The sequence below is a fragment of the Petaurus breviceps genome, unplaced genomic scaffold (assembly GCF_028583685.1).
Source record: "Petaurus breviceps papuanus isolate PSGF00001 unplaced genomic scaffold, PetGlider_PUasm1.0 90383, whole genome shotgun sequence".
Taxonomy (NCBI): Eukaryota; Metazoa; Chordata; class Mammalia; order Diprotodontia; family Petauridae; genus Petaurus; species Petaurus breviceps.
Window position 1 is genome coordinate 984,851 of NW_027187234.1, and position 15,253 is coordinate 1,000,103.

Here is a 15,253-nt window from a genome sequence, read left to right on the forward strand (position 1 = left end):
TATCCTTCCCAAGGCCAAGATCATTCTCTTTGACAGGGAAAACAGAAGTGGACTACAAAGTTGAGTAGTTTTGCTTTCTCCCCAATGTTGATTATCATTTTTTTGGAACCTCCTTCCTTCTCCCCCACAATGTGGCTTTCTAGAAAAGTCCCTTTTGTGGTCATTAGCATCCCCTGAGCAGTGTTGTATAGTGGATACAGAGCTGGCCTCAAGGAAAGGAAGACCTGGGTTCAGGTCTTCCTTCTGGTAACATAGGTGACCCCAGGCAAGTCGCTTAACCTCTTAAAGCTCTAGGCAACTCTTTAAGTCCAAAAGTTGCAGAGAATGGACTGACCTGTATTGGCAGGAGTTTCCTTAGCTGAGAGTTTTTTTGATCTTAGTTCTAGTCTGGATCCCTGTGGTTCACAACTGCCTCAACTCCTCCTGAGCTCTAGCACTCCTGAAACTCTTAGTACCTTCCCAATGTTTTCTGTTCATCTTCTACAACATCCCTGTTGAACATTTAAGCTTTACTTCAACATTTGCAATGACACTATCCCCTAAACTAACTGCTTTTCCATCCCCAAATGAACCAGTTCTAGGCCTATTATCTTTGCTCTATTCCCTGGTCATAGAACTGACTCCCTAAGTAACTTACCCCCTAGAACAAATCTATTCCTTAGGTTTAGGAAAGCCTGGAATGGCCTGATCCATTCCTGTTCCACCTCTGGAAACCCAATCCAGAGCCTATGCCCTGTTGACGAAAGGGTAGACAGGGAGAGTCAAGAATGCTGTATTAATATATCATCCCATTATAACATTGCCAGAAGCTTTTTTCTAGGATTGTTGAAGAATGATCAGGATTTCAAAAGTCTGACAAAGGGAGAGGAGTTGAATTTAAGTTGTATTGAGAGGATGAGAGTGTAGGACATGTCTAGGCACTGGGAGATAATCCTCAATGATAAAATGACAAAAAGCTCTGCCAACATGGGAAGGGGCTGAATTCATAGTGTTGGGCCACTCCACTCTACCTGGGGTAGAACATGATCTTTAATAGATTAATCTAACTCAATCCTGTCTTAGTCAAAGCCAGAAAAACCCAGCTGATATTAGTGGGTCCTTTCTTTTTTGGTTCATCACACAAAAGGAACAGATTGTCAGTATACTTACTTATTGTCTAGAAGCAAAACTATTGGATTTAGCTCCTTCCTAGATCTGTAATATGCCCGGAGTGGAACGATGAAGTTATATAACCCATTCCCAGCGGTCTCTGCAGAAACTATGATCAATTTGTTCTTAAAGCCATAGGCCTTAGCATCTTCGTAACTGTTGTGCTTGCAGCCCTGGATGGAGACAAGATCCAGAGAACAGATCTGTCAGTCAGTGTTTCTGTTACCACTCCATATGGAAGAAACACCCAGAGGACGGATAGAGTCAGTCAATGTGTTGGCTACTCTCCTGATCGAAAATAGCATCCTGAGAACTAATATATAGACAGTCTATGTTCTATTTGTAACTTATATGGTGATAGCATCTGGAGAACAGAGTTGCTCAAAGTTTCATTCACTTTTCTATTTTGGGATGCCATGTTATATTCTAGAAAAGAAACAGAGTTAGGTCTTTGTCTAGATCATTGCCCTTTTTGGGAAAAATGTCAGCCTTTGGGTTAGTACTGGCTTTCTAAAAGGGAAGAGGCCTCTCTGTGTGTGTATGTAACTGTGGAATAGAGATCATTCTATTGGAGGAAATAAAACATACGGGCTGGCAAAGGGCCTTGAGTCCATGGGACATGAGAATGAGTTAGTCTGGAGAAGACGCAGAGGTGATGATAGCTGTCATTAAGTAGCTGAAGAACTGTCATGTGGAAGAGGGATTAGCTTTGTTCTTTTTGACTCCAGTGGGCAGAAGCAGGAGCAGTGGGTGGAAACTTTAAAGTGGAAAATTGAAGGTTGAAGTCAGGAAAAAAACTTTCTACCAATGGGTTGCCTTGAGAGGTGGTAGGATCCCTCCCTTGGGGGAACTTGCTTGGAAGTCTTCAAGCAAGGCTGAATATGTGTCAGGTATGTTATAGTGGGGATTCCTTTCATGTAGGTTCTTTTCATTGGCTGGTGAGCCCCTTCATTAGATTGTAAGCTCCTTGAAGGGGGAGACTGTTTTTCCTCATTTTGTATCTCCAGGGCTTAGCACAGTGACTGGAGCTTAATAAATGTCTATTGACTGACTGTATGACCTCTGAGGTCCTTTCCAACTTTCAAATTCTGTATTTCTATATAACAACAACAATATTAACTCACACATGTTCTTTAGCAACTGGAGGTTTACAAAGTTCCTTACATACATTACTTCAGTATTTAAAGATCTATGTTTTTTGTCCATGTGGATGTTTCTCTGTTGACACAGATCATAAACCCTCTACCACTTAGTAGATGAGATAGTTAACATTTTAAATTCTGTGGTCAAAGTGGGTATGAGCCTCTCTGAACTTAGCAAGATTGGTCATTGGATGATAGAATCTGTCATTGGGCTCATGCTCAAAATCTTCCAAGTTCAGTTGCATCTGTCAAACTCTGTGCTGCACTGGCATGGCCTTTGAGGGCTCCCTTCTGTGCCATGATGAGGCATTGGACTAGGAATGTAGGGGAGGTTGAATACATTATCTCATGCACATGTACATATGTACTTGGCTTTGGACCAAATAATGTACATATGTGACATCCTGGGAATTTACAACACTTAAGGCAAACTAACAGAGCCCCATTATGAAGACCTGTTATAGAAGGTATCCTGAGTTATGTTCAGAATTCTCGCTTTCATAACAAGGACAGAGAGTATCACCTATCAGAAAAGAGAATAGAAACACAATGGGTGCTGACTCCATAGGGTTGGGTAACTAACTGAATGCTTGACCCTGTGTCAGAAAGTGATCTTAAATAATGTAAAATGAAGACTAAACAGCTCAATCTGGCCTTTGGCAAAGCCATAAGGCTCTAACCAATATTAGTGGGTCACATCTTTTAGCTTCTTACATGTAGGCAACAGATTGGGGGTGTACTTGCTTGTAATCCATCCTTTTGCAGACTTAGGTAGGTAGTGAAATCTGGTTTAATTATCTCCTGCTGAGTAGCTGGCTATGGAGAGTGTTAGAGACATCAGATAGTATCAACAGGTGATATTATTAGGTCATCTTGAGCCTTGGGCTGAAGGAGACTTACCTGATGCCCTCTTACCTTATCTAATCTCAGGCAGCAGAAAGGAGCTTTCACAGGGAGCAGGTGGCACAGGGTAGGAGAGCTCCCAATATATGGTGAGTTGGGAGGGTAGCCTTTTACATACCTGGAACAGAGGAAGTCCAGTTTCAGGTATCAAATATATGATCTCCTTGTTCTATTACATTACTCAGAGGTTGGGTAACAACTGTTTATTCAACAGCTATGTGCCTGGCTAGCCCCATACTGGTTGGTACCTTCCCACCTTTCCAGTCATCTTACACCCTGTTTCCATCCATGAACTCTTTAATTCAGCCATATGGTTCTGCCCACATTATACTCCATTGCCATTTGGTTGCTTTGACTGGTTGTATGCTATATGGCTGCCGTGCATCCCCCTGTCATCTCCACCTCTTGGAATTTCTGGTGTCCCTAAGACTTTGTTCAGGTACCATATTCTGCAGTAAATCTTTCCTGATTCCTCCCAACTGTTAAGGCATTTCCTTTCAAAATTATTTTATATACATGTATATATGTTATATATACATGTATATATATGTATATATCCCAAGAAATATGCCTATTTCATTTTTTGTATTATATCCCCAGTGCCCAGCGTAGTGTCTGTCACATAACAGGCATTTACTAAATTCCTATTGATTGGCTGATTAATGTGTCATTGTCCCTGCTCTAAAGGAGAATTGGTTCTGATAGATTTAGAGATATTTAGAATTTGAGAGTCAGAAGAGATCTCAGAGATCATTTAATGTAGTTTAGAAGACCATGATCTGTAAAAGAGTGGAAGAATATTACAAAGCAGCAAATCTAGTATAAGACTATTTCAGACAATGAGTTATATAACTTCTCTAAGCCTCAGTTTCCTCATCTGTAAAATTAGGGGGTTAGAGAGAATGAGCTCTAGGATTCTTCCCAGCCCTAAGACTTATTCTATAAGTACTACAAAAATTCTGAAAAAGTTAGAGATAATTATGGAGTACGCAGGGAATGCTTGATTCCTTCTCAAGGAATTGAGGGTAGGCCTTGAAAGAGGGGCAGATTTAAAAAAGGGAAGAGGAGAAGACAGGGAATTCCAAGAAGAAAGGTGGGATCTCATATGGTTTGTGTTTGGTGGGATAGGGACAAGAAGACCTGGCTATCGTGGAGGGTTTATGCTGGAAAGTGGCAGAAAATAAGGCTTTCAGGAACCCATGCTTAGGAGCTGGAAGGTGGGGCAGGAATTGAAAAGGACTTGGCTCACCCTGCCATCTAAAACAAAACTGTGGGCCCAAGTAGCCACAAGAGGGCATCCCAACATCATAGAACAGCTTTGGTCCCTGGTAATACTGTGCTGGGAAAATCAAAGATTTTTTTGGGTTTGTTTTTGGTTTTTTTGGATGCTAACATAGGATGCAAAGAGGAGGGGGAGGAAGGGAGCAGAATTCCCCACCTTCTTGGTGTCTGACTCAATCTAGTGGGAACAGGGGAACTTTCTTTCCTATTCTTTCTTTGGCTGGGAGCCTAAAGGGAACTGGAAAAGAAATGGAGGGCTGGCAAACTTTTTTTAATGTGTGGAAATTCAGTAATCCAGTACAGGGAGGGGCACAGATTTGAGTGAACTCAAGTGAAACCCTTGAAGGTAGGGAACTTATCTCTCCCATAGCACCAGTGGAGTGCACCTGAGGCTCAGTGAAGGCTGATGGATATGAAAGCAACACAAAGGAAAATGGATTCTTGTGTATCCATCTAAACTCTTCCTTCCTGTAGGCTGGAAGCACCCATCCCATACTTTTCATGAAACTGACCTTAGCTACTCAAGCCCGCATTGATCTCTCATTTTTCTGAAATCCTATAGTCAACAAATACATTTAACTCTACCCTTCCAGCCCACTTACTCCGTTCTTGTTATATTGTGACTCTGTGGCTGCCCCCAACTCACTGCTTCTCCTTGGGCCTCAGTTTACTTTTCTGTCAAATGAGGGGACTGAACTAGATGGTCTTCTAATTTCTATAGCCATAGCAATAGCAGTGACTGACATTTTTGTTGTACTTCAAGGCTTATAACATGCTCTCCTCCCAGAAATCTTGCAAAGTCAGAATCACAAGTAAATATTATCCGCATTTTTTTTTTGTCTTTTTGGAGGGGGGAAGGCAGGGCAATTGGGGTAAAGTGACTTGCCCAAGGTCACACAGCCAATATGTGTTAAGTGTCTGAGGCTGCATTTGAACTCAGGTCCTTCTGACTCCCAGGTTGGTGCTCTATTCATTATACCACCTAGCTAACCCCTATTATCCCCATTTTAAAGATGAGGAGTGACAGAATGGCTCTGAGGTGTCCTCATGAGATTTTCTGACTCCAAATTGAGAACTCTTTTTACTATGCCAAATTTCCACTAGACAAGGAATTCTTTGTGGGCAGGAATGATAGCTTCTCTTTTGTCTTCCTAAATAATGGCATAAGGCTGGGCACATATCAGGTACTCCATAAATGCTTGTTAATTAAATTATAATGAATATAACCAAAGTGAAAGTTTATAGTCTTTATAAATAGCTGCCCAAATAATCTTTCTTAAGAATAGGTCTAGGGGAGGCCAGGTAGCATAGCAAGTAAGAGCACTGGCCCCAGAGTCGGGATGACCTGGGATCAAATCCGGGCTGTGATACTTAGCACCACACCCAGAAATAACTGGCCGTGTAAACTTGAGCAAGTTATTTAACCCTGATTGCTTAAGAAAAAAAAAAAGAATAGGTCTAGCCAAGTCAGTCTCCTACTAGAGAATCTTCAGTGGCTCCCCATTGCCTATTATATTTATATCCTAATATCCTATTATATTTATAGGATAAAATATAAACTCTTTACTTTGGTCTTGAAAGCTCTTCTCTGTCTAGCTTCAGTCTGCTTCTTCAGACTTATTTCATATTACTGTCCTTCCCACGCTCTGTTCCAGACAAACACAGCATTTGCTGTTCCCCGAAGCTCGACATGCCATCTCTCACTTCTGTATCTTTGAGCAGGCCACCTCATGCCTGGAATGTTTCCTCTTCACTTTTGTGTTTTAGAAAACTTAGCTTCCTTTAAGGCTCACAAATAGTTTTCACAAACATAAGTCACAAATATTTTTCAACTAATAACAAAGTTACTTCTCCAGAAGGAAAAAATAAGAGCAAATTCATGAATAAAGATCACAAATACAATTCTGTGGTTGAGGCTAATCATTTGTTTGTTTTAAGCAGGCACACCTATGGTGTGACCACGAGTCAATGAAAATGTGTTTGAATTTCTTACATCTTGCATTTTCCAGCAGGAACCCTGACACAGCCAACACTTTCCTTTGCTGACTCTTGTAATCAAAACACAGTGTACTACTTAGACTAACAAATGATAATTCTTCATCATAAAGAGAAGTGTAAACATGGCCTTCTCCTCTCTCCTCCCCCCACTCATGAATTTGCTAACTCTTCTCCCTCCCGTGAACATTAGCTAGTGCTCTGTTATTAGCAAAATGGACATGTATTTGGGGAACTCTCAAATTTATTTTACTTTTCAGCAGGGATACAACTTTAAGAGAGAGTGAGAAAGCAATGGGTCTTTGTTGTTCAGTTGTTTCATCTTCAAGTCTTTTTGACCCCACTTGGGGTTTTCTTGACAAAGATACTGGAGTAGTTCGCCATTTCCTTCTCCAGCTTATTTTACATATGAGGAAACTGAGGCAAACAAGGTTAAGTGACTTTCCCAGGGTCACACAGTGAGTGTCTAAGGCAGGATTTAAATTCACATCTTACTGACTCTGGGCTCAGTGTTCTAGCAATGGATCCTAGAGTCAGAAAAATTGGGATCAAATCATGGCTCTGATATTTCCTGCCTCTGTGACCTTGAGAAAAGCAATTCCTCTCTTATGCCTCAATTTCCACATCTGTAAAATGAGAGGGATGGATTAGCTGCTCCCTAAGGTCCCTTCCAGGCCTAAATTCTGGTGATCCTAAATAGAGTAATTTCTTCTGCAGCACTGGGTGAGTGGATTTGGAATTTGGAATCCATGGATCTGAATTTGAATCTGGGCTCTGCTGTTTGCCCCTGGACTTGACCAGTCATTTGGCTCTCTCAGTTCCCATTTTTATGTTTCTGTTAGACTAGCATTGGACTCTGAGTCAAATGAGCTCATCAGTATGAATACTTGGAGAAACAGAAAACTCTATACAGTTTTAAGAGATAATGACTGTTACTTATCTTAAAGGAAGGGAGGATAGCGTAACAGATACAAAATGTTTCTGTTTGGACAACTAAAGAAAGGATGGCAACCAGTTACCTAGAAAATAGATTAATCTAGAGCAAGGACCATGTAGCCAAGGTGTAGAACAGACATATGAGACACATATGTGGCCCCCAATACTCCCCAGTGCATTAGAACCAGATTAAAATGTAATTGGGAAACATTTAACAAAATAGAACATGGATTATATTTCTATGTGGTTTTCTAAATCAGTATGTGGCCCACAGGAATCCTTCTGTATGATTTAGTGGCCCTGTTTCTATTTGAGTTTGATATGATGGGTGGAGCAGACAGAAGCCAGCCCTGAAGCCAGGAGGATCTGAGTGATCCCAGGGCAGCTAGGGGCACAGCTGATGGTTTCCCAGCCTCTAGGATAGAGTCAAGAAGACTTCTCTTCCTGAATTCAAATCTCGTCTCAGACACTTAACTAACTGTGTGATTCTGGGCAAATCACTTAACCTTGTTTGCCTCAGTTTCCTCATCTGTAAAATGAGCTGGAGAAGGCAGTGGCAAACTATTCCAGTATCTTTGTCAAGAAAACCCCAAATGGGGTCCCAAAGAGTTGGATGTGACTGAACAGCAACAACAAAAACGTCTCTTTCAGCTGTAAATTCTATGTACTGTTTTTACTCAGCATTTATTACAACCATTTAATCACTCACTCTCCCTCACTGCCCTCGGAAGGAAGAACTTTCTTTTTTTTTTTTCTCCATGATAAACTGCAACACAACTGAACCCTGACTTGCAGTCAGCCTCATAAAATCTGAAATGCCTCTTCCATGGCTCAGACATTTTATGTTTTTCCTAACTCTTCATCTCAATTCTCCCCCACTTCCCCCAATTCTAAATATATATGGCTCATGATTGTCTTTCCTTTTTGCCTATGGTTTCTATGTCTCAAAGACACTTAAAAAAAGATACTTAGTGTCTCTTAAATTCAAGATTAATTTGGAGGAAAAAAAATTCACAATTAACAATTAACCCATTTTTCTTCTTTACAATGAGTGGGACTTTCATCAATGACTGTGTTTACAGAAGCAACACCAGAGGCAGCTCAGTTAATGACATGACATCTAGCTTAATGGAGAGTCTAGTTAATTACAGGGAGGTCTTCAGATGTAGACTGAACTTCAGTGGGTGGCCTCTGGGGTAACTGCCACACTTACTCTACCACGGTAAGTCCCTCATCGTCAGATGGGGTCATCTCATCCTCTGACTGGTCACTGAGGAGGTCACAGGGGAGGAGGGAAGAGCTGTCGGCTAGTTCCAGCACTGGGGCGATGCTAGGTCTGCGGCTGCTAGAGCCATTTTCTGTGGGCAGTGCGAGTTTGCTGCTATTCGGGGGCCGGCAATCAGTGCTCTGCAAATCCATGGCCACTGTACCTGGAAAGAAGGGGAAAAAAACTAACCCACTGGCCACAGAGTGCTGTAATAGGGCTTTCCTTGTTCCCCCTCATCCCTTGTCATGTCCATCAGCACTCCCAGATGAATCCACACAGATCCTGCTCCCTAGATCCCAACTTCACTCTTTTCAGACTTCATTTACCCCAAATAAAAAGATCTATTTCCTGGCCACACACACTGGCCTTTCTCTCTAGCTATAGACTGAATCCTAATGAGGATCTGGAAATTTCTCAGAAAGAAGAGTTTTGTCCTTTTTACTGTAAGTTTCCTGGATTATCACTATAACATTCTCTCTGCTGGTGCAAAATTTTGTGGGTTGGATCTGTCTTAGACCCCAGCCAAGGGGAATGAACTACTATAATACCCAAAGGACCTCATTACAAAATCCTTTGTCATTTAATATTGTGGTGAGGTAAATATAAAGGGCGGAGTGGGAAGAAAGAATGGGATACTGGTAACCAGATTCAGGACTAAATTTTACCATGGATTCAGTGAGGGTTATTTGTTCCATGGTTCATTTAAACTTCTTACATCCCAAATTATTACCTTTTCTTTCCTTCAACCTGCAGGTGGCAGCCTGGGGTTGGGATAAGTCCCCCTTGGTCAGGTAAGCAGGCCCCTTGGACTTTTGTCATTAGTCCCTTGGCAAGAATGGATTTATCTAATTTTCCAGCCAGGACTCTGCCTTGAAGTCACAGATCCAGAGTCCAGAGTTACACTCTGGCTATTTGTCCCTCCCCATTATGTTTTGGAAGGTGAGATCAGGTGACAATAAACGTAACCTCTTTAGGTGAGCCTCAGTGTCTGAAACCGTTCAATGATGGCCCTAAACTAATTGTTTGCCATGCTAGCTCTAAGTCTTATAGTTCTAGAATTGGCATCCTGGGATAGAAGAGATGTACACAAAAGGGAAGAATCACAAGTGATGTGCCAATGCCCTGCTGATGGCAGGGAAGAAGTCACTGTGGAGTCTTTAGCCTGCTGGTGGAAACACCACCTGATGCCTCTGTAAGTTCCTGCTTAGCCCCCATAGCACGGGAGGGAGGGGAGATAGCACAGGGCCTGGGGTGACTGTTCCAATGCAATCTATCCAAAGAATGACTTGTATTCTACTCAACTAGTCAGAGAGCCAACTTCTCAGCGGTCAGTCCCAAGGCTGGGTCCATTCAGCCCAGAAAGCAGCTGGTCTGGTGCTGCTGGCCAACGTTGCCATGGAAGAATCTGCCCCTCTCTGTGTGACACATGTCTGTTTCTTGGAAGCCAATTTGGGAAGCTCCCTGATGGGAGGCATAATTGTGTATAATGTGCACATAATTTGGGCAGAACATGGGCAGCTGCTCCCCTCCTGCCTATGTTCCAAGGGCTGATGGCTCCAGGCCATATTGACAAGCACATAAAGTATTAGAGGGGAGGAGGGCAGTGAGATAGCAAGCATGGATCCAGGCTTGGACCAGGAGGCATATAGAGCCCATCTAATAGCAAGAAATTCTATCCCTCAATGTTCTTTCAGGTACTAAAAAAGAAGGAGGCGAAAGCCTTCTTGGTGGCCCCTAGGCTCTACCCTCTCAACTCCAGTCCTTCTTGAACGCTGTCCACCACCAGACTAATCTTTGTCCCACAGGGTTTCACCTGGTTACTCCACTACTCAAAGGCCTTCATTGTCTATAGGAGAACCATGTTGGTATAGTAGGAAGAACATTGCACTAGGAATAGAAGGACCTGCTTTCTTCTATCAATTTTGGCACTGACTTGCTGTGTGACTTTGAGCAAGTCACTTCCCATTTCTGGACTGTAATTTCCCCATTTCTCATGGACCTTTCAGTTCTGATTTTCTATGATATTATGATCTGCTTGGAAATAGTTGGGTTTGTAAAGGAGGGGGCAAAGAAGCTAATAGTTAAGATAATATTGACTGGTATTCTCTTCATTGGTGTTGATGGGGTGCAGGGGGAAGAACCCTAGACTTAGGGTTAGCAGTCCCTGTTCTACCATGTAAGAACTGTGTGAACAAGGGAAGTCATTTTTCCTTCGAGCCTGTTTCCTTTCCAGTGGTGTGTATGTGTGTGTGTGTGTGTATGTGTGTGTGTGTGTGTGTGAGCACATGCGTATGTGTGCACATGCAAACATGAGATGATCTCTAAGGTCCTTTAAGTTCTCATATTTTATGATTCTGTTCTGATGCCTGTGAAGAATCATTTAGTTTGAAGCCGAAAATAAACAAAACAAACTAAATCTACGTCCTTCCATTTTTTCCTCATTAAAAAATTACTGATGACTTTTTTTTCTCCTTCGAACAGACTCCACTTTGCAGATTGGGCCTGTTATTTACTCACTGTCAAAACCCAACTCCACAGGCAGTTGCAACATTGTTCTTGCTATGCATGAAATGATTGTTGTAGCTACATGTGGAGAACTGTGAAGATTTAACATTGATACACAAGCCACTCCAAAATCCTGGTGCTAGAAGTAAGAGTAATTCCTCATAGCAACTGCTCTCCGAAGCATGGGTGCTCTTCCCTCCTCTCCATTCTTTTTTTCCTCTAGGGATGCAACTTGATGGCTTTAGAAAGATTCTTTCTACTCTTCACTGTGTACACGTGGTGGGCCACAACAGTCTTCAGAGGACATGATATCCTCTGATCAGTTACCTGAACTGAGATGGCTGGCTGCTTGCAGGAAGGGTCAATGCAGTCTACCTTGGATTGAACTCAGCCTCTCCTCCCCCATAATAATTTTTTTTCCTTTCCATAATACAGTCACTTGTGATCTTGGAGTCAGGAAGACTGGAACTTGAATCCTGTCCCCCTCCTGCCAACACTTACTAAGGCTCTGAATAAGTCATTCATCCTCACAAGGCTCATCTGTTAAATGGGGCCTCTCTCACGTTGGGAGAACCAAATGAGATATGTAAACCTCTTTGCAAATCCTAAAGAACTATATAAATGTTAGCTATAATTATCATCATTATTAGTAGTAATATTCCCTTCAGTGATGCAGATCAGATTATGACCTCTCTCCTGCTTAGTAGGACTTCAGGAGTTGCTATGACCAACTATCATTACGAGGCCAGTTTGGTCTAAACTCAGCCCGGCAGGGTCTCAGATGACAACCATATAGCTATCATTAGACCCCTATATGGAGCCTTTCCAGGTTGGTACAACCTCTCAGAATGAATTCCCATAGAACAGAGGGTCACTTCCATGCTATGAGGTAATATCAGAGCAGGACCTTAGTGGAGATTCTAGAACAAAAATGACAGCAATGGTGAACATTCATAGTAATTTAAAGTCACCAAGGCACTTGAGCCATACTAACTGCAGAACTAGAGCATTTTATAGATGAGAAAATTGAGGCTCAGAGAAAGGGAAAGTGACTTGCCTGTGGTCACACAGCTGTGAAGTGTCAGGGCCAGACTTGAAGATTCCACACTCCAAGTCCTATGTTCTTTCCACTAGACAAAACCAACAGTGAGCAAAATCCTATGGAGAATGGAACTCTTCTGGCCAGGCCAGCAGACGATCTGGCACATTCTCAGTCCTACCCTAACCCTCTGCTAATTCTAAGATTGATCTGAACTCATTTGGAACCTCTTAATACTCATGGTCTGAGAAAGGCCCTCTAAGTTTTACTCTTTGTGTCTTAAACGTCCAATTCCAACATTCAAGGCTTCCCACTTGCTCCATTTCTGTAAGTTAGGATTTAGAGAATGAGACAATCTTTCTTCTCTGTTCCCTGTATGATCAGAGACTCCTAGAAACACTAAGCTTAGAGAAGCTTTAGAGGTCCTTAGAGGAGACCTCAGAGACTAGTACATTACCTTCTTTTAAGATGAGAAAATGGAGGGGAAGTGATTCACCCAAAGTCACACAGTGTGACTGGTCAAGCCAGTACTAGAATCCAGTCCCCCCCCCCCCCAATTACTTCAGTGTCTTTTGCTGTTTTCTAGATGTTTATTTTGCCCTCTCCCCAACTGCATCACTGAAAACTTTATCTAGTTCCTCTGTCCTTGCATGGCCTTTCCTGGATCTTGGGATCACATTAGTTGCCCTTTTCTGGACATTCCCCTGTCATGTTTGTCTGCCTTAATCATGGCAGTCAGATGTGCCTGTAGTTCTGTGTGGGTTGAGGCCTGTGGTTTAGCGTCAGGAAAGGATGTTGTTTTCTGGATGGTGGTTGGCATCATGAGGGCCTTTGGGGGACTGAATAGGGACCCATGGAGATAAAGAGGTGAGAAGAAATTGAAATTGAATTCAGCTTGTTCAGCTCTCAGTAAAAGTGTAAAATCGATTATGTCTTCCATGCTCTCTCACTTTACTTTATCTCTCTTCTTTCTCTCCAAGAACACTTATTCTGCCTGCTCAGGGCTCTCAACTATTGTCTGCCCTGTCCAGCAAGATCTCCTGCTCTGGATGCCTCCCTTCTGCCCCTCATTCACCCATTAGAACTTACCGATGCTGGCTTTCCTCTTCTATAAAGCTGCACTTAGGTAGAAATAATCTTTCTACTCATTCATGCAAATGGTTAATAGCTCATTAATGATGATAATTAATATAATATAATTATATAATAATTAATGATAATAATAGCTCACATCTAAATAGTGTTTTACTTGTGATGTTAAGTGGCATAATCATTATCGTCACTTTTATAGCTGACAAAACTGAGGGTCAAGAGGTATGGAGGTGAAGGGACTTGTCCAGGGTCACATAGCTAGTAGGTGGTAGAGCCAAGATCTCTGACTCCAAGTATAGAATTTTTTTTTTCCATTGCACTAAGCTGTAGGAATTGCCCTCGTTAGTCACACAAAGTTGATCTGTGAGATTTCCTAGAGGTCTTTGCATTTTAACAAGAGACTGGCTATGCCTCAACCCAAAGAATAAATCCTCAATAGTGAAGTTTTAGACAGTGTGGGAGATTGGGTGGGAGAGCAAACTGGGAACCTGGGGGCCTTCTCAATGCTCTGTGCCTCACATCATGCATATGACTACCTGTTTTGCCCAGTTTAGGATCATTTCTGCCCCTGACTTCAGGGAATTCCTTCTGGGAGTGGGGGGGGGGGTCCCCTCACCCATGGAAGCAATGATGCTATGGACTGGAAGCCGGGAGGGTCCATCATAGAGGCCTCGCCCTGAGAAGCCCTGCCTCTTCTGCTTTTCTTCCTGTTTGAAGATGAAGGCTGAGTTCTCCTCCTTGGTGATGTTGATATAGAAGCAGGTGTCAGAAGCAGCCATGATGTGCCGTGGGCCTGGGTTCAGCAAGATGCTTTTATTCTCCTCCCGCTTCAACCCGATCAGGCAAACACCATATCTAGGGCAGACACAATAGTAGGCACTCAAGGCCAACCTCATAAAGAGGGCACTGGCTTTCCCATTCCCACTCCCCTCTCTACCGCGGGGCTCAAAATGCTAAACTCGATTGAAAATGGAAAACTCTATTGCTGGCACTCATTGTCCCAATTGAGGGACAGACAAAAAACCTTAGGGAGCTTTTCTTTCTTTCAGAGATTCTCATTTAAAGGAACACAGTTATTTTCTTTATGCTGCATGGCCATAAGCCACTTACGCTTTTTCTAGTCAAAGCTGAAGGACTGGATTTTCCAGATAATAGAAATAATAGCAAAGTAATGATAACGACAAGAACAGCAGAACATCCACATAGTGATTTAAGGTTTGTAAATGTCAATGCTGGGATTCAACCCGGGGTACCTGGACTGTGAATTGAGGGCACTTCTTGTGATGGTAGAAGGGCCCTGGGGCTTGAAGTGGATGGAAAAATGTCACATAGAGCAGAGCAAACATGGGACAGAGGTCAGGAGATAAAATTTCTAGTCTTGGCTCTGCCACTAAATTCCAATATGTCCTAGGGCAAAGCTATTTCTTTTCTCTGGCCTTCAGTTTCCTCCTGTGAAGATCAGGTTGGACAAGATGATCCCCTACAATGTCTTCCATTTCTGATATTATAAGATTCCAGGATCTAAGATGTAATCTTTGGGGAAAAAACCCATTATATTTGGTGTCAGGGGACCTGGGTTCCATTCTTGACTCTGCTGCTCACTACCTGTATGACCTTGGACAAGTCACTTAACCTTCTGGGCCTCAGTTTCCTCACCTATAAAGCAAAGTGGTTGGACTAGATGATTTCTAAAATTTTTTTCACCTATGATCCTATGATTCCATGGGTTGAACTTTGCTTCCCCTCCCCTTCCTCACTTCTCAACACTGTTTCAGATCAGGGAAAGTGGAAGGGATGAGTAAGAAAAGAAGCAAGAATGAGGGAGAGGAGAGGGTATTTAGCCTCAGATGAGGGGTAAATACCCTTTCTACTCCTAACACCCCCCCCCCCCCCCCCCAAAAAAAAATCAGTCCTAAAGCTGTGGGTTTCTGCTCAGGTAGAATG

At 42.5% G+C, this 15,253-nt stretch overlaps 1 protein-coding gene across 6 annotated transcripts in view; it reads right to left on the reverse strand.

The window, feature by feature from the left end:
* Window positions 1–15,253, reverse strand: part of KCNT1 (potassium sodium-activated channel subfamily T member 1) — a 227,642-nt gene that overhangs the window by 27,294 nt on the left and 185,095 nt on the right. For all 6 annotated transcript variants that reach the window (XM_069108351.1, XM_069108356.1, XM_069108355.1 and 3 more), the window contains 4 exons: window positions 13,926–14,164; window positions 8,620–8,836; window positions 3,207–3,312; window positions 1,150–1,322 (listed from right to left, as the gene is read on the reverse strand). In XM_069108351.1, the coding sequence (XP_068964452.1) occupies window positions 1,150–1,322; window positions 3,207–3,312; window positions 8,620–8,836; window positions 13,926–14,164 (735 nt within the window). The remainder of the gene's footprint in view (window positions 1–1,149; window positions 1,323–3,206; window positions 3,313–8,619; window positions 8,837–13,925; window positions 14,165–15,253) is intronic.